General features: G+C 34.5%; 5 protein-coding genes across 6 annotated transcripts in view; 2 read left to right on the top strand and 3 right to left on the bottom strand.

Annotated features, from left to right (window-relative positions):
• LOC115450537 (mRNA (2'-O-methyladenosine-N(6)-)-methyltransferase) overlaps positions 1–875 on the bottom strand; it is an 8,845-nt gene extending 7,970 nt beyond the window's left edge. Inside the window, exon 1 of the mRNA XM_037441717.1 lies at positions 867–875. Within this exon, the coding sequence (XP_037297614.1) occupies positions 867–875 (9 nt within the window). The remainder of the gene's footprint in view (positions 1–866) is intronic.
• A 792-nt stretch (positions 876–1,667) lies between these two features.
• Positions 1,668–3,720, top strand: LOC119190302 (2-oxoglutarate and iron-dependent oxygenase JMJD4 homolog). The gene is made up of 3 exons (XM_037441934.1): positions 1,668–1,751; positions 2,021–2,558; positions 3,316–3,720. The coding sequence occupies exons 2-3, from the start codon at positions 2,029–2,031 to the stop codon at positions 3,698–3,700; spliced, it is 915 nt and encodes a 304-aa protein (XP_037297831.1). The 5' UTR covers positions 1,668–1,751; positions 2,021–2,028; the 3' UTR covers positions 3,701–3,720.
• A 120-nt stretch (positions 3,721–3,840) lies between these two features.
• Positions 3,841–7,684, bottom strand: LOC119190301 (alpha-methylacyl-CoA racemase-like). 2 transcript variants are annotated; one of them, XM_037441932.1, is made up of 3 exons: positions 7,453–7,684; positions 6,530–6,650; positions 3,841–5,030 (listed from the first exon to the last, which is right to left on the bottom strand). In XM_037441932.1, exons 2-3 carry the CDS (start codon positions 6,638–6,640, stop codon positions 4,002–4,004), a joined length of 1,140 nt encoding a protein of 379 aa, XP_037297829.1. In that variant the 5' UTR covers positions 6,641–6,650; positions 7,453–7,684; the 3' UTR covers positions 3,841–4,001. The 2 variants fall into 2 exon arrangements, with proteins under 2 accessions (XP_037297829.1, XP_037297830.1); XM_037441933.1 differs by lacking the exon at positions 7,453–7,684 and adding an exon at positions 7,314–7,335.
• A 924-nt stretch (positions 7,685–8,608) lies between these two features.
• On the bottom strand, positions 8,609–9,220 carry LOC119190312. Its single transcript, XM_037441978.1, has 2 exons — positions 8,817–9,220; positions 8,609–8,673 (listed from the first exon to the last, which is right to left on the bottom strand). The coding sequence occupies exons 1-2, from the start codon at positions 9,206–9,208 to the stop codon at positions 8,628–8,630; spliced, it is 438 nt and encodes a 145-aa protein (XP_037297875.1). The 5' UTR covers positions 9,209–9,220; the 3' UTR covers positions 8,609–8,627.
• A 7,874-nt stretch (positions 9,221–17,094) lies between these two features.
• LOC115450525 (extensin) lies at positions 17,095–19,230 on the top strand. Its single transcript, XM_030178574.2, has 2 exons — positions 17,095–17,514; positions 17,589–19,230. Exons 1-2 carry the CDS (start codon positions 17,293–17,295, stop codon positions 18,705–18,707), a joined length of 1,341 nt encoding a protein of 446 aa, XP_030034434.1. The 5' UTR covers positions 17,095–17,292; the 3' UTR covers positions 18,708–19,230.
• Positions 19,231–19,566: the final 336 nt, after the last annotated feature.

The following is a 19,566-nucleotide window of genomic DNA, read 5'->3' as shown; positions in this document are numbered from 1 at the left end:
CGTAACAGTTAAATATAACAGGTATAAACTAGTGATGTAACGAATATTCGCATTCGCATTCGCGAATATTCGCATATTTTTGGATATTCGATATTCGCATTCGCATTTTGCAATGTTTTGCGCAGAATCGTCAATATCAAATGAAGATAATAGTAGACTGCCTCGGTGGCATAGTTCTACTGCATGTGCGGTACGGCAGCGCTCTAAGGTCCTGGGTTCGAAAAATATCTCTCTTTCTTAAAACATACCAATTACTTAATTAACTATTTTACCATGTTTTAAGTTAGTAATTAAACTTGAGTAGAGGAATATTAAACTTTAAAATAAACAAAATTATTTCGTTTACTTTAATAAAGCTTAAAAATGTAATTCTCATTAGAACTTGTAACACATTAGCAACTAAGAAATTAAAAGCAATTGAAAGAAACAAAAACAAATTCTTCTATAATTTTTATCAGTCTTTGCATAACTTTCTAATGTTTAGATAATTATCATCTTAGATAATAATAAAATTTAGATAATCATCATTTAAAATTGGCGCCAAATTTGAACAAAAACTAAACCTTCACATTCGCATTCGCGAATGTGTGCTAGATATTCGCATTCGCGAATGTTCAAAAAATGACATTCGTTACATCACTAGTATAAACATAAAACAAATAACCAACTGCAGCCGTAACGAAAAAATTGCAAAAACAGGTCCAGTTCCACAAGATGGACAAGAGTTCCTTTTCACACTGTTACAACCTTCTTTATATTCTTGCTTATGTAACTTTCATAAGTAAGAAAAAGATGGTGACATTCTCTTGCAGTTCCTTCCATACCGTTATGAGGTCACTTAGATACCAGCTTTTCACTAGTCTTACATTCGACATTCCCAAAACCAAAGATAACATAATATGCTTTAATTAATAACCTCTATGGTATAATAAAACATACACGATAACAGGTTTTAAATAGTCACTACATAATATATACTAACAACCTGTAATTTCGGAACTATTATTTCAATCTTACTGGATCAGCTGTAATAATCATCTAATTTTGCCTATTATGAATACGCTTTCTTGAATGATTATGTTAATTTAAGGCTGATTAATTCCGTGGCGTCCCATTGCATATTAATGCAATGAGACTGCAATGCAATAACGGATTTTGATTATAAGGTCAGCCCGGGCGGGCCGGTATAGTGGACGCAATCCCAAGGCCTCAATGTCATTTAAATTTTGACAAATGACATTATAACCATTATAACATAACTAGTAACTAGCTTTGCCAACTTGACGGATTTCCCGCCAGATATGGCGGCATGGGCGAATAGAAAACGGGGCACAATATGGCCTGATGCCTAACGTTTTCTTATTATTATAATAACACTAGGTAGATGAATTGATCTGTTGATTAAAATGTTCTGGTGCTGTGGTGCGTAACTGAACTCTATTTGGTGTTTCTTTTTAGTCAAAATTAATAAAATATTATAACAATTTATTAAAAATACCGGAACAATAGTACAAACAAAATTTTCTTTTAGTTCTTAAAAATATTTTGATTAAATTGATGTGAAATTGAAAATGTTTCACAGATTTTTGACGGAATTTCTGGCAAAAATCATTGTTTGCAACACTTGGGATAACTCAGAACAACTATGCATATATATTATAATTCTCTTTGACAACCAAAGAGAATATAATATGTCATTCTGCAGTTTCAACTTTTATTTGCAAATTTGCAAAATTTGCAACTTGTCAATAGTTAGTCTTGCATTTTGCCAATATATCAAATAGTATATTATTCAAGCTGCTTCATCCGATATAAAACTGAAACTGTTTAATTTCAAGGAATCTATTGGACTTTTTGTAATAAAAGATAACACAATTATTATACTATTATGTTGAACGGCATAATATTATTATAATAATTATTGAAAAGTTTATAATCGATTTATGTTTCCAAAATACTTACACACATTTAATTATATCATGTCTTTGTGTTTTTTAAATGCATGTAATTATTTTCATAGGTTTATAAATGAATTTCAATATGAATGAGATCGAAATAGGTTGTAATGTCAATGGAAAATCGGAACAAGAGCTTTTAGATGGGTATATACGCTGGGAATGTGATAAATATACTGTTGAAAACTTAACATATGAAGATTTTTATAACAATCATTTAGTGAATAATTTACCTTGTGTAATAAAAAATATTACTTCTGAATGGGAGTGCACAAAGAAATGGATTGAAAATAATACAATAAATTATAATTATTTCATTGAGAATTATGGGGATTTGGAAGCTCCTGTGGCAGACTGTAATAACATATCATATAATGCTCACTGTAAAACTGATATGAAGGTCAGCGACTACATGAATTATTTAAGGGACTCAGAAAAATCTAAACTGCTCTATCTAAAAGACTGGCACTTGAAAAAGTTACGACCCAATGACAAATTCTATGATATACCAAGCATATTTGCTTCAGACTGGCTCAATGAATATGCTCAAGACAATGACCAAGATGATTTTATGTTTGTTTACATTGGACCAAAATATTCATGGTAAGTATTTTCATTTATTATAAAATTCTAATAAGACTATTTTAGTCATTCCTACACTGAAATACTACCATAAATAAACAAAACTATGTTTTTGCAACACTTAGTTTCATATATATTTAAAATCAGCACTTTTTTCTGTTTTTTTTTAACTCCTTGAAATTTTCCAAAAGAAAAATGTTGCTTAAGTCAATTAGCCTTTCAGCCATTGATATATTTATGTCTTTATTATAAGTTAAGTGGAATTTTACATATATATCAGTGATGAAGTGTTTATATATAATGAATTTTAAGTGAATAATGTAATGCACACTGAATATTCATAACAATATTGAATAATATAACAATTGCAATCTGCTTATTATACATAATAAACATAACTACTTAATTCAAAACTGTTATAATAACAAAATGAAATGTTTTATTCTCCTCCTTACCTGTTAAGTTATGTTTTTGCAGTTATTATAAATATATTGACACTTCACCATTGATATATTTAAATTTGAACAAAAGTTTATCTCCATTGATTTCCACATTCGGTTGTCATTAAAATTTGTATGTTATTTACCAGAATTTTATCCTAAAAAGCAAATGCTTGCAAAGCCACAAGTGTAAGCTAGTGTAGTATAATTTTATGTTATGTGTGCTGTGTACATTACCTGTGCATAAGATTTTATAAATTTCATACTAATTATTCTTATATTAATTATGTTTGACTAAATAAATCAGAATGTGTTTTAAGAACTTTTTTAATTTCTAGGACACCACTTCATGTAGATGTCTACACATCATTCAGCTGGTCAGTCAATGTAATTGGAAAGAAGAAATGGATTTTATTTCCACCAGGTGAAGAAAATAAATTGAAAGACTCATTGGACAATTTACCAATGATATTTGATCCTGACAAAACCAAAAATATAAAATATTTTGAAGTTATTCAAGAACAAGGTGATGGTATATTTGTACCTTCTGGATGGTACCACCAAGTATTGAATGTAGAAGATACCATATCTATAAATCATAACTGGGTAAATGCATGTAACATCCAAATTGTCTGCAACTCCCTGGCAAAACCTTACTGTCAGTACAGCATGAAATTATTGAATTTAAAGAAACACCTGAATATCCAATGCAATGTCAATTGATTTTAAAATCACTTTTTGGAATGGACTATGAGGCTTTTATAAAACTCTTGTGTTATATTGGTCAGAAAAGATTAATTCAATTGCAAAATAGAAGTCAAACTGGGCTTGAAAATTTTTCTTTAGGTATAAATCATATCAAGTTTGATTTAAAAAAAATATTTAATGTATTAAATTTAATAAATATTGACCCTATGTTATTATACAACAAAACTTCTTTATCATCAGTTAAATGTGATTTCATGAACTTAAAAAATGCGATTATCAATGTTTTGGAATAAACATTGTTTTTCGTCGTGTTTTTCTATAGTTGTGCCTTTTTGTTAACATAGACATGACCCTTTTTAATGAATTCTTCTATTTTATTATCTTCATATCCCAATTCCTTTAATATTTCTATTGTGTGTTGACCTGCTTTTGATTTACTTTCACATCCTACAGATTTGCCAGGAGTACGGGATAGCCGTGGTGCTGGTTCTGGCACAATTTTGCCATCATTATCTCTATTATAAGATTTCCTAAATGTATGGTATTTATATTTGTCAACAGAATCAAAGTCTAAAACTGGAGTAACACATGCATCTAAATTATCAAATATTTGGCACCATTCTTCTTGGGTTTTTGATAAAAATACTTCTGCAAACTTTTTTTTGCATTTTTCGTGATCACCTATTTGGCTATATTCAGTTTCACATAATTGTAATCCTTTTAAAAAGTTCGAGTAGAACTGTGGTTCCAAAGCACCAACGGCCATAAATTTTCCATCATTAGTTTTATATGTATTATAAAAAGGTACTCCACCATCCAACACATTAGTTCCTGCTTCTCCCAACCAGATTGGCAGATCCCTTGATTTGAATAACCAAGTGGCTACATATGATAATCCTTCTGTCATACTTGCATCCAATACCTGTCCTTTGCCTGATTTTGTCCTTTCAAAGAGGGCTAATAAAATACCGAGAACACACATTGCACTACCGCCAGCAAAGTCCGCCAGAAGGTTAATTGGGGGTATTGGGGGCTCTTGATTTTTGCTTAACAATGAAAGAACTCCTGACATTGCTACGTAATTAATATCATGACCAGCCATATTTTTACAGAATCCACTTTGTCCATATCCCGTGAGTCTAGCATAAATAAGACGAGGATTTTGCTTCAATAGTTGTTCAGGCCCTAATTCTAATTTTTCCATAACTCCAGGCCGGAATGTATCCAAAACGACGTCTGAAGATGCAGACAATTTTTTGAAAATGTGTACACCTTCTTTTGATTTTAGATTAATGGATATCATTCTCTTCCCGCGAGACATCACATCGAATGGAAATGGTTCTGTCTGAAATAAAAAAGACGATATTAACATAATTTTCGATAATAATTACAATGAAATACAAATGAACTGCAAGAATAGTGTAGGGGCAGTGGCATTTTGAATTAAAATAACTAAATCATGTCATAATCATCAGCCACATGAAATCCACTGATGAACATAGGCCTCCTCTAAAGATTTCCAGACGGACCTGTCAATTTAAGCTTGCTCGTGCGACCTTCATCAAGTCGTCTGTACACTTTACAGATGGACTTCCAAAGCTGCACTTGGCAATAGGTGGTCTCCACTCGAGAACTTTTTTCCTTATCTGCTGTTAGTTCTGCGAACTATGTGCCTTTCTCACTGCCACTTCAGCTTGCTAATCCGCCGGTCTACGTCAATGACTTTCGCTCTTCTACGGATCGCCCCTTTTCTGATTTGATCGCGTAGAAAAACACCAAGCCCACAGTGAGTTACCTTGAACCCCATTTAGCCGGCCCATGGTCGGATGTCACATCTTAGTGCCGTACGTAGGCGTAGACTGTTGCCTTCAGGCACTAAGAAATTTTGGATGAGAAGACCTTGCTTAGTTTGCTTTAGACTTGCCGTATTCGTCGATAACTTCGAGAATTTAGTTCCGAACGGTAATCGCAATGGGCACTACATGAACATTAGACAAGATTTTGATCTTGTCCCCTAGGGCGTCGTTAAGGGTAGGGTTTGTTGCATAACTTTAACTGTACGCAGCACACGCGGAAGCTCTCAAAAGGAATCCGTTTTCCCAGTTTATGCAACATTCTTCATTGATGCTTCGCTCCTATTGGTCATACCGTGATGTTATACAGCATATAGCTTCCTCGATAAATGGGCTACTCAACTCTCAAAGATTTTATCAATTCGAAATAGTAACTCCTGTAATTAGCGCGTTCAAACAAACTCTCAATAAAACAAAAGTTCAATAGAATTATTTATTCTCGCAAATTTTAAAGCCGGGGTTATTTCTCGCGTCAGCCACTTTAATAAGTTTGGTGGGCAACTACTTATACAGCTATAACCCATATAACGCTGTATCTCGGTTAAGTGACCCCACTGCACCGGTTGGTAAGTGGAATGGGGTCCAATAGAATGTCGACTGACGAGAGATGGTTACTGATTACCACTCGGTAGTCGACACAATTATGCCGGCCTGTTGGAACCAGATATACACAAGCTGACCCCCGGAATGCGACACACTTACGTGGGCCATTAGGTCAGGTTTTAATACCTTGTGTACGGTGGTTGCTATCCGCGCAGATATAAATATATCACCACCAGCTTCATATTTCACTTACTTCGCTCTTTATCGTAACGAAATTAAGTAATATCGCCTAACATAACGAACATATGCACCATCCCATTGCTACATACCTTAAACTGCTTTCTATTGGGTGACAGCAAAACAAAAGACGGTAAGCAGATAGATCATGACCGACAATAGGCCTGTTTACAGAGATTGTAATATTATTATTAAGAAAATAATTCAAAACCTTTTGAACAACAGTAACGCTGGCTCCAAAATCAGCCAAGATTGTTCCACATAGTGGGCCAGGTGCGAGACCCATTACTTCCAAAACTTTTATTCCTGTTAGTGCCATCATCGTTTTTCACCTGGAAATAGTGATAATCACATAATAAGCTGCTTATCCGTAAAATGCTATACAACATGATATCTAATACTTGTTTTTGCGTAGCTGACAAGAGGCGATTATCTTAATTATGACACTAAAAAAATCAGATATAGATATCCACAAAGTATAAAACTGCCATCCATTACGTATATTGTCAGAATTTGCACAACATCCATTGGACGGGATTATAAGTAATATTTATTACTAGCTATACCTACAACATCGTCTATGTGTACTTACTGATCTATCTCATACCCCTCCCAATAACCCCCCCGTACCACAAAACATACAGGACCCGTTTGGTCCGGATCTCCTATGTCATCTGTCCTCGACTTACTCTAGATACACATAATAAAGCATTTTTTCAGGAACTGGATTTAGAATCCACAGGTGGTTTGGCGTGATACTCCAACAAATAATTGAGTAAACAGACATACAGTAGGTACCTGTACATATATTTTTCTATATATATTTAATGTAGGTACTAACACGCAAAATTTGCAACTTTATTATATCTATAGGAGGACGTATGAATAACATACAAAATCGTTCAAGACCCTTGAATATTCAAACTTCACTACTTAGGTAATTACGATAATTATTCTAATAAATTAATATTAATTGTAATGCTGAGAATACCTACCTACGTATCTATAATTTTCAATATACTTAATATGAAGCCAGTCGAGAATAGTATCTACGTATTTTTCATGTTTTTAAATTGAAATTACTTATCTAATAATTTACGTTGAGTCTAAAAAAGGTTCCTACAAGGTACATACCTCAAACATCAAAGTTTGCACACTAAGTATTACAAGTGCACAGTGCACACTGATGAGTTTAAAGTACAAACGTCCGTATATATTATTGTACTCTTTGGTACAAACCAACAAACAAAACTTGACAATACATTGTTTTGTTTATTCATGAAAAGTGTTGCCGGTATGAATTTCGTAAAAAGTATCGACTTTCCGTACTACAAAAAGTTAAAACGACACTAAGATTACGACCGGTGTATTAAGGCGATACCTCAAGGTCCATTTTCATACATTTTGTTTCGGCTTTAATCTGGGTAACTAAACAAGTATTGGCAGAGTAAAGAATTTAAATTCACGTCTACATACTGAATAGATCTCGCAGTAGAAAGAAAAACGTAAAAATAATTAATAATCATGGATATAACGGCCAATAAAATTTAATATGATGAAATTTTAAAGGCAGAAATATCCATGATTATTAATTATTTACATTTTTCTTCAACTGCGAGAACTAATCACTAACTAGACGTGAATTTAAATTCTTACTACTTTACAGATAAAGCAAAAGTTTAAAAATATATATATATTTATACGCAGAGTCCAACATAGAGTAACTTAGTAAGTAATATACTACGTAAGAGTCTACAACAGAATAATAACTAGCCATATGATAGAAGACATTCTAAAGTAGCTATGTACATGAAAATATATATTGATTCTATATTATCTTATGGCTTGGATATAGTGACAGAAAGAGATGCATTCTCATTTCTCATTCCAGCATTCAACATTTACAAGATTGTCGTCGGTCTTCAGGTAATTTTTTTTATGCTAGTAATGTGACACTATCGATTTCAAAATATCGAAAAATGAAAACGACATGTCAGATACAGATCGGAATTTATTATGCTCAGCAGTGGACAAGTATATTATAACTTACATAGCTGGGCACCGTTAATCAAATAGTTAACTTCGTTAATCGTTAATCCGCCACAAAAAAAGTTAGCTTCGTTAAGCGTTAAAGCGTTACATTTCGGAAGAATTAACGCAAGTTAACGTTAATCGTTAATCCGTTAATATGTGTAAAATTGCATTTTTATATCGTTGCGTTAGTGAACTTATACAACTTGTTAGTTTAAGTTCTGGAAGTTAACAGGTTAGGAATAAAACAAAATACTTGTATAATTCAAATGTGTAATTTAATCGTCGGGCATAAGGTGCATATTCCCCTTCATGAACATTAACCCGTCATGACTTGTCAAACAGCTACGCGTGTGACGGAAAAATAACCTTATTATGTAGTATATAAGGTTATAATCCCGTGACACACGCAAATGTCATGTAGCTGTCTTGGCTCGCCGGCGAGCCACGAGAGACCAAGAGTTAACATGTTGAAGTTCTCGTCTGAAAGCGAGGCTCGTTTTGGTGTTAAAATGTCTTTACCCGTGGAAAACAGACGTTCAACTGCAGCGCTTGAGGGTATAGCAGTATTGTATTTAATAAATAGATTTATGAATATCTGTTCCCCGAGGAATGCAGCATCGTTGAACGAGTCTTTTGATTTCATATCCAGCCACATTTTAACGAGACTTTGCGCTTTACTCTTTAAAGAGTTGGAGCTCTTTGGTTTTTCTATAGACTGAGTGACAGAATTGAAAAAGTCTTCCTCCTCGTCATCATCGTTGTTACTCGCATTGCTCCCTCCGCCAGTTAAACTATCTCTGTCCTTCGAATTTTCCGCTGCTTCTTGTCGTAAAGCATCTTCTACCTTTTTTTCCATGACGTGCCGGCAAAATATACTTATCTAGTTTTGTTTTTGTTTCACGCGCTGCCACGCGCCGCCCGCCACTTGTCATTCGTTTCATACTTGTCTGAACCTGTTTTTTGCGCCGCGCCACGGTGCCGTGCGGTAAATAGTAGTCATTACATTAACGATTAACGGACTTCTGCATATTAACGGAAGTTAACGTGTCCGTTAACATTTTTAAAAGTTAATTCGTTAATCAAAATGTTAACTTCGTTAATTAACGATTAACGGATTAACGAGTTAATGCCCAGCTATAATAACTTATATATATATATTATATAATTCATTTAAAAAAAAAATGAAAGGTTATTCTGAATGGCGGGTTAAGAATAAGTTTTAAAGATTAAATATAAATAATAACAAGTCAGTATTGGCTAAAAATAGATTTTAGGTGTTGATTGGACACAAATTAATCTTTCGAAGTGAAAATAACTTAAACAATTGTTATTCTGATTGTCTTTTTCGGTATCCATTGCACTTAGCGAAACGATGTATCCACACGTTTTTCAAGGCATCGTCTTTCTAGAACTTGATATAAAACGTATAATGTTTTCAATATTATCGATAACTATAATTTTTTACATCTTTATAAAAATTTAAATCTATGTAAATTTTTAATTAAAATACAATAAAAGAGCCCACACTTCAGGTGGAAACTATAGTTTAAGTAATTTATAAGCATATTCTAAATAAGTAATTTAGGATTGGGAAATACAAATTCTGCTGGAAATTTCATGTGTGGAAAGTCACAACTCAGACATATTTTTTCTGGCTTGTTAGTGAATTGCAACATATAACTACACATATCATGCTCAACACAAATTCCGAGACCAAATCAACACATAAATTTTAAATATTTTAAGTAATTAATATTTAATAGCATAAAATTAAGTATTCGTTTCAATTCCACCAAACGTTTTATATATTTTTATGTAAGTAAGTCTTCCTTTTTTATGAATTTATATATGTAAGTATATATTGGTATTATTCTGTAGTTATGTTGTTTAAGTGTGTTTGAGTTTTAGATTTTATTGAAATTTTTATTTATTTTATTGTTTTTATTTTTATATACTTATCTGTTTCACATCTGTAATAAGTAGACTTATCGATAATTTTGTAACTTTATTAACCATGTTTAGTCTAAAAACTGTTGGTGTGTCGTCAAATGAAATAAATATTGTAAATATATTACCTGCATAGCGGCGATAACCTAGTTGGGTGTGGAATGGACTGTCAAGACGAATGTTCGCAGGATCAAATCCCAAGGGCACACACCTCTGACTTTTCTAAAATCATGTATGTATTCTTTGTGAATTTATCGTTCGCTTAACGGTAAAGGAAAACATCGTGAGGAGACCTGCACATCTGAGAAGTTCTCTATAGGAATTTTGAAGGTGTATGAAGTCTACCAATCCGCACTGGGCTAGCGTGGTGGACTAAGGCCTAATCCCTCTCAGTAATAGAGGAGGCCCGTGCTCAGCAGTGGGCAAATATCTAATACAGGGCTGATATTATTATATTATTATTATTATGATCTGCATTGTTACGGCTCAGCCCGTTGTGTCAAGTCATGATTCACCAAATAGCTCGCTACAGATACATAAAGAATTCCTATTACACAATGGGTTTCATCTCAAAAAAATAATTAAAGCCCTCAGATTACTAATATAGATATTAAACTAAAATAACAGTTACGAAAAATGATCTTATTCATCTCGGATAATACAGCTTCTACATGTGAGTGAGTGAAATAATGAACACTTCATAATTTTATTTATTTCTAAAGAGTCATCAGATGAAATGTCAATTTGGATACATTGGCTATAATTATTCATCTAAATTATAAATAAATATGCGCTCTAAAAATACATATATGACATTTTTCGAAATGTCACGTTACCTAAAGTTAGTTTGATTATTAGGCTAGAAGTCACAGAGTTTTAAAATAAAGAATTTAACCTGAAAAGATATCAATAGAAGTACTTTCGATTTTATTGTTCACTGCTTTGGATGTCATTGAAGGCACTCTGGATTCTATAAAGCGCTGAAAACTTCCATACATTGGATCCATGCCGGCGCGCACGAAAGGGATCTTTATCAATGCGACTGGATCTGCAGTTTAGTTTAGGGATATTGAACTTTAGCTTGCGCAAAACAAGAGGTTCTGATATAGCGCCATTAATGAGTTTGTGGGGGCAACTGCATAATATAATGTAAAACGCTCTTTTTACAGTAAACATTATATTAGCAAAATAATTACAGAATACAATTTTAGACATTCTTTTGACGACGTCCAGCCAGAGAGAATAATAGTAGAATAGTCGCCGCGTGACATATCTTCTCTTCTGCCAGCCTGCGCGCGCAGCCGAATACTTCCGGAAACGCCCGATGTCATCGGCTAGGATAGCGGCGCGTAACATCGGCCATCCTGCAAAGTGAATACCAAAGGTATTCACAAAAATAAATTTGAGAAAGCAGAACTGAATCGGATACTTATATTTTAAACATTTTTACCAGTAAATCACTAACTATTTCTGATCGATTAACTCTTTAATAAACCAATCAAGTCTTGCGTATCCACAATATCCAACAACTTATCCATTTTGCATTTAACTTTCACGCTATATGTGTATATAATTTATTTTTCGTTAGTACCTAAACCCCGTTTCCTTACTTCATTCCCAGCAACCAAAAGACCTTCATTCTATTTATCCAAGTTTACATACAGTTAATGCTGAATACTAGTATCAATCATAGAATGCTGAGAACCAAACTTAAGTTTAAAAAAACACCCAGAACAATTAAACCTTTCAAAGCAAAACCTCCAATTAGTAAGACAGCAGCAAATGAAAAGGAATGAGAAGCACAGCTAAAGAACTCCATAGAAGTCGCAAAGGAAGTTAACACACAAGATAATATAACACACAATAAGGACTTATCAGCACACGATTCATACATATAAATAAGCATACGCAACATATACCAACTCAATCAAATCAATTAATCAAATGGTTTACGAGTAACACAGCATAAAGGCAAGAAGCGTTAGAAGTCATAACTGAAATTAATAAAATATTTAAAACTAACATGCGGAAGATTGCCATGCTTCCAGATTATAAACACAGAAAAATGCATTCAAACGGCCAAAGGCATTAAGAAAAAAAGACGGGAAAATACAGACAGCGAAAAGAGATTAGATCCCCAGCATAAAGGATAAAAACGGCATAATAGAAACCACAATACGAGAGTCTCTATCAAAGCTACTAAATGCATCCAAGAATTATACACATGCAGAAATACTACAGAAACAACAGATCCGACCATTAAAGAACCGGTACCGGAGACAATCTCTGATAAATAAAAATAGTCAAATAAAACTCCAGGTGCAGAGAACATCAGCAATGAACTTCTCATCGAGAACAGGGACATTATTAACACCTACACTCACATAGTTATTGACTGAGGTCTTAAGAATAAATTAATTTCAAGTCAGTGGACAACAATTACTATTATACGACTACACAAGAAGATTGAAAAGGACATTTTTTTTATTACTAGCTCTTCTAACCTAATCGATAACATAAGATGTACAGACTCCAAATTAAGAACGGATACATTAGCAACAGAACTGGGTGCACGACTTTCGAGAAGTGAACTCTACATGCAATAAAAGTAAATTAGGAAACAAGTTACATTGTGTTTGAATTAGTAATAACGAATTAGTTGAAGTCACAAATTAGGGACAGAATTTATTATTCCAAGTTTCTTAATCTGAGGTACTTTACCGCTAAAATACAAATTTCTTGAAGCATATTATTGTGGACTGATACATTCGCCACAAAGGCAAGTGATGACTATAATTGATTCGCCGTGTTGGCAAGTTGAAAGTCACTCTGTTATGGAGACGGTTGCCAGAACGAGAATCAGGAAAATTAAGTTTCATTAACAAAAGTTATCAATGTCAACGTTAACCCATTTTTGTAAGATAAAAAAAATGATATCTGCCATCTCGCGTCTTTATTCAAGAAAACTGATTTTAAATTGAGCAAGTCTAGATTCGTAGCTTTGTAAACTGTGGCAGTGGTTATTCACGTGTGAAAAATGATACAGAAACTGCTTCTGGGCTCTCTCACCAATCTCTGAATATGTTCGATGAATGACGGACTCCAGAGAGCATAGCAACATTCAAGATCAAATCGGACGAAACAACTAAAAAGACCACAGAGATCTCGGGATCTTCAAAACTTTCGTTTGTTATAACAGAAAACCAATTGAAAGCGCAGCCTACCCCGTAACTATGAGTCGAATAGTCAGTTAAGCCACGCGTGTCAAGACACTTCCTAAATGGGATATTATTTAAAATATAAGAAACTCTAAGAAGACTATAAATCTTAACAGTTTGAATAAATAACTATAGGTCTACAACTTGATGTCAAATATCTACAAAGTCCTCGCTAAAGTGATTCTATATCGCAGGCATAACAAAAGACACTGGACCAGATTCAACTAAGAGAACCAGCAGGCTTAACCGTTACCCCAGTGTTTATAAAAAACTGTCACTGGCGATCGAAGCCGATGTAGAGACATGTGATTTACAATTACACTACTCAAGTACAGCATTAGCTACACGAGTATGTTCCGCTTATATAAACAACCAGCACAGAGAGAACATGGCCAACATGGAATAAAAACAACTACAGCAATTTTCATATGCATTACACAATGTTGGCAACTCATCGGAACCAGGATTTGTACATAATTTTCGGTAATGTCAATATTACATTCCGTAAATTGGGCTCCGTAAATAGTATCGATACTGAAGCACGCATCCGTCGCTACTTCTACCGAATATGTTTCAACTTTTTTTATTATTATAACACTACTTGTAATTTCTCGCCATATAATTACATATATACAAAATGACAATAACTGAACTCTAAACATACTTTTTTTTTTAACTATTTGATTAAAACATCAGCTTCTAATGACCCACTAAAATCAGAAGACATCCATCTCTGAAGTATCATCATGACATGAATTCCTTGTGCATGTCTGCTCGATAAAACCACGGTTAATATATTTCTACAACTAAACAGGTTAACAGAAAATAACTTATCATAAGCAGTATAATAGATGTCAGTCGTAAGGTTTTATCTGATATTTTACTTTCATTTGTTCATAATGTTATTACCAACAATAAACCACCACCACCACCATGGTACACTTCAAAATTGCAGGAATACTCAAAGACAAATACAAATGTTTTTGCAATCTCAGATTACCATTCCCACTGTTTATCAAAAAATTGAGCGAAGGTTAACCAACCAAGCTTAGTGTTACAGCTAGTACGGCAACACAATCCAGTATACCATTTCAGAGTCACCATATTGTACCCTTATCCATTCGCAGAAATATTGCTCACATATTGTACCTTATTAGTATACTTAGAGAGCATCAATTTTTCAGAGCCATTGCGTAAGTGCTATATAAGAATACCAAACATTTCAATTAATAAGTCAGTGCTTTTCAATTTATCCAGAGTTCAAGTACAGACAGAATAGTTTTTTTTTATCATGCTCCAAACCAGATCAGTGAGGGTATCTGGAACAGAAGATATGTATGTTATATTATATTATTATATTACATTTCTAAACAACAACGTTTGCTCTGTCTTATTTTCTTTACTCTGTTTTCCTAAATTGCATTTATACATCAACACAGTTGACTGGATTTTGGAACCTCGTATACCACAAATCACATAATATTGTACTCCTGCCGTATATTGTAGCTTAATCTCTTTATGTCAGACTGTAAGCTTTCCATGTAAGATTAATGAATTCACAGATATTATATATAGTTTATAATTAAATATAAACACTAAACCAGAAACAGAAATAGAAAAACAGAAAAGAAATTAAGTAAAACAGAATTAATGAAGCAGATCAGTAAAATAAAGCAGTCAAATCAGACAGAGTATGTTCTGACGTAGTGTTACCAGGTGTCTCGATGTGCGCGGAATATCCCGGTTATCAGAGTTCTGGAGACGCGTCCCGATTTGCGACTGATTGGGACATTAAATGTCCCGAAAATCAATAAATTTATCAAAAGACATTATTATCAAAAAATAAACAACACATCACATCACTAGCCCTGTAGGTATAGTTTTATTTTGTTCTGTTGTTTAGAGACGCGACTGTACCGTGATCTATGATTCGATGTTAAAACAGAAATTGCAATGAAAACCAACATTAGCATGACTTGCAGTATTTTTTTTTGTGTTTCGACCTTCTACCTGGATCCCGATTTGTTTTACCTGTTGCCCGATTTCAAACAAATAGGACCTAGTAACACTAATCAGAATGCTCATGGCTACAGACAGAATATGATCAGAAGGCTCATGACAACAGACAGAATATGATCAGAATGCTCATGACTACAGACAGAATATGATCAGAATGCTCATGGTTACAGACAGAATATGACCAGAATGGTCATGGCTACAGACAGAATATGATCAGAATGGTCATGGCTGCAGATAGAATATTATCAAAAGGCTCACGGCCACAGACAGATCAGATTAAATAAAATAAACAGTTACGCACGTTCGCATTGTCAGCCTGAAGTGTTGCGCCACCGATTTGACTTCACATGACTCCAGTCATTCCTGTCTCCAATGATTTAGTTTCTAAGAAAACACCCTCTCCAGTGAGCCAAGCAGCAGGCATAACGAAGTTTTTGTTATGAATGTCGTGAATCGTACTAATGTGCAGACATCAATTCCATATGCATTCCCAACATATTTACTTCAACAGACGTAGACGTTGCCATGGTAACTAAAATCTGAGAATCTGGTAATTTTAATTTTGGCATTCAATGATTCATCACAGATTTATTCCGATAGTTCTCTTCACATTCGAATTCAATGTAACTTCAAATTATCATTTGTATAATCCCACTTCTGAATGTAAAACGCTCTTTTTACAGTAAACATTATATTAGCAAAATAATTACAGAATACAATTTTAGACATTCTTTTGACGACGTCCAGCCAGAGAGAATAATAGTAGAATAGTCGCCGCGTGACATATCTTCTCTTCTGCCAGCCTGCGCGCGCAGCCGAATACTTCCGGAAACGCCCGATGTCATCGGCTAGGATAGCGGCGCGTAACAATAATTAATATGCAATGGTCTCGAATAACAAAATGCTACATCGGTAGAATTGCCAAGTAAAATAGTTATCGTGACTGTTTTTTTGTAAAAGATATAATCAAGAATTTCCCGTAAATTATGCTAACTTGGAATTCTTGATAGTCGGTTTAATTAAATAAGGATTTTCTTGGATTCATAGAAAAAAAAAACCGTTTAATTATGCTATTTTGGTAGGACAGCCTGGCGCCTATACCTGTACCTATATGGCTATCGGTAGAAATCCCGAAAAAACGATGAGTTGTACCTACCAGATATTTTAAAAGCCAAACAGGTGACTTCGAGAAAGAATTTTGGCTTGTTTATATTCCAAACAGTTTTCTGTTACTGTTTCAATATATTGTAGCGTTTTTAAATAATAACTCAATATTATCGTTATTATTACCAAAATATAATTGTTTGTCGTTAGGGATACAGGGAAGAATATTATAAGTTCTACTTATATCATTTCAAATTTAGAATTATAAATTGCTGTATCGCCCCAGATTTATTTATTTAACTTTATATACAAACATGAACATAGGTGGATTACGTGCGTCAGACTTTATATATCCATTAGTCTTCCTCCGGCTGATGTAGATTATCGATACATCAAATAAAAAATATCGATATATTACTATGTTCACAGGTCTAGCGTTAGTTCCGATTTTGGCCACATTCATTATGGTTTTTGTCAATCTATACAATATATTACGTTCTCTTTGTTAAAATAAAACATACTCTTGATACTCTGTGGTTTGTGAGGTCGTAACTCGTATTCTAGTTTATTGGTCTCTGGTATCGTACAATAAAAAATTACAAAAACTAAACTCGTTTGTAATAAAAGTGAATAAAAGGCATACAATAGTATCATGTCGGTAGCATTTGCCGCTCGTGGAAATCGTCCGCCCCTAAGTCCAGCGCAAATCCAAAAGATGTTGGACGAGAATGCGCATCTAATACAAACAATACAAGAATATCAAGCGAAAGGGCAGCTCATGGAATGCCACCAATACCAGCAAGTTTTGCACAGAAACCTTGTGTATTTAGCTTCTGTGGCGGATGCAAATCAAAATATTCAGAACATTTTGCCGGTAAAAGAGGCTTAAATTAAATTGTGTGACTTCTTAAACGTTATCTTAATATGTGATATTATGTTTGTTTTTAGCCACCGCATCAACTGGTTGCTAATGTATCGCAAGCGCCGCCTATAAATTCGCCGTCTACTGGAGTGGACATGGCTAGTGGTGGACAACAACCTTACCGACCTACATCTGGAGTGTCAACAACTCCGACAAGACCTACACAGTCATATGGACAGAGGCCATATCCTCAAAATCAATACCAAGGACAGTATCAAGGTGGACCAGGAGTTTATCCTCCTCAAGCAGGCTATGGGCCACCTAGTCAAGGATATGGACCACCAAATCCTTCACAGCAACCTCAAGGATACCCACCAAACTCAAATTATGGTCCACCAATAACAACTGCCCCAAACAGTTATCCTCCATCTAGTCATCCAGGATCAGGCTACCCGCCATCATCTGTGCAACAACCATATGCTCCACCACCAGGCAGTCCCGCTGCAGCTGGTAATCCATATCCAATCCGTGGTGCAGCTCAGCCTGTTTACACTGGAAATTCTGCTTATCCCCCAGCTCAAGCTGGCTCTAATTATCCTAATGTTGGAGTGAGTACATACAATTCCACACCCCCTCAGCAACAATCTTATCAATCTCAACCTTTCCCCAACACAACCCCTACATCTGCTTATAGTTCAACACCTACAACACAACCAAACCGTTCCCCACAACCTCCACCAAGTGGTTACACTCCACAAAATCCCACAAGTTCTGGTTATGGATCACCATCTGCTCAATCACCTACATATAACTCGAGTTCTCATGGCAGCAGTGCTTCACCAGCAACAGCAACCTCGGGTGCACCTGCTCCTGGGCCACCAGGACAACAATATCCCCCACCAGGACAGCCACCATACCCACCAGCTAGTCAACCATCTTATTCAAATCCCTCATCGCAACCTGGAAGCCCTGCACCATCAGTATCTACTGCAGGTCCACCACAGACCTCTTATGCTCAAAATCCCCAAAATTATCCACCAGCAGGAGGTGCATATCCCCCGCATGCTTATCAACAAGGATATCCACCAGCACAGTACCCACCATCTCCTTATACCTATGCTCGTGCTCCTGCGCCAGGTGCACCGCCACCAGCTGCTCCACAACCTTATCCTGGGTATGGTTTCCAACCTCCAGCTCAACAATAAATTAGTATTAGGACTCATAATGAATTATATTAGTGTCTTGTGGGAACCCATGTCAATAGAAATCAAAATAACATTCTGTTTAGTTTAAAATTCTTATTACATAACAATTGTTATCATTTAAAATTGTATTTAGGTAGATCCAGAATGTAAACAATTTAATGATTTATTATTTTTTTCTAGAAGAAGTGATCATGAGTAGAGAGACGTGATATGCATCACAATCTCTTTGTACAGTATTATTTGTGTATTCAATAGTAGCAACAATAATGGGTAACTCCACATTTAACTGCAAGTTGATATTTGATTTTTCATCTGAATATGTGTTGTCTGAATGTTTTCTTTTTATATGCAGTGATATAAAATATAATGTTACACCCTGACTAAATAATAATTATAATTATCAGTAGTACATACTACAACCTGTACTACTTTGAGTGGGATTCTCATATACTTTAGTGTATAAGTTTGTTTACAATCATTGTATAATTATTATTTTAATTCAATAAATGAAATATAAAAAATATTTTGTCCTTCATTGCAAGTTTTTATATGTATATTTATATATGTCTAGCTTTTGCCCGCGGCTCCGCCCGCGTTATAAAGTTTTTCAGGCTAAAGTTTTCCGTTATAAAAGTAGTAGTTTCCCGGGAGCCCATGTTCTTCCCAGGGTCTCACTGTCTCCATACCAAATTTCATCTTAATACGTTGGGTAGTTTTTGAGTTTAACACGTTCAGGCAGACAGATGCAGTGGAGGACTTTGTTTTATAATATATTTTTTAGAACTTTTTAAGAGGAACAATCCCGTCATACATCATTGTTGCTTAACTTTAACCGTTTACGCAGCGCACGCAACGGAAG

The sequence above is a fragment of the Manduca sexta genome, chromosome 23 (genome assembly GCF_014839805.1).
Source record: "Manduca sexta isolate Smith_Timp_Sample1 chromosome 23, JHU_Msex_v1.0, whole genome shotgun sequence".
Lineage (NCBI taxonomy): Eukaryota > Metazoa > Arthropoda > Insecta > Lepidoptera > Sphingidae > Manduca > Manduca sexta.
Note: the sequence above shows the minus strand (reverse complement) of the source record. Positions and strands in the feature narration are given on the sequence as shown.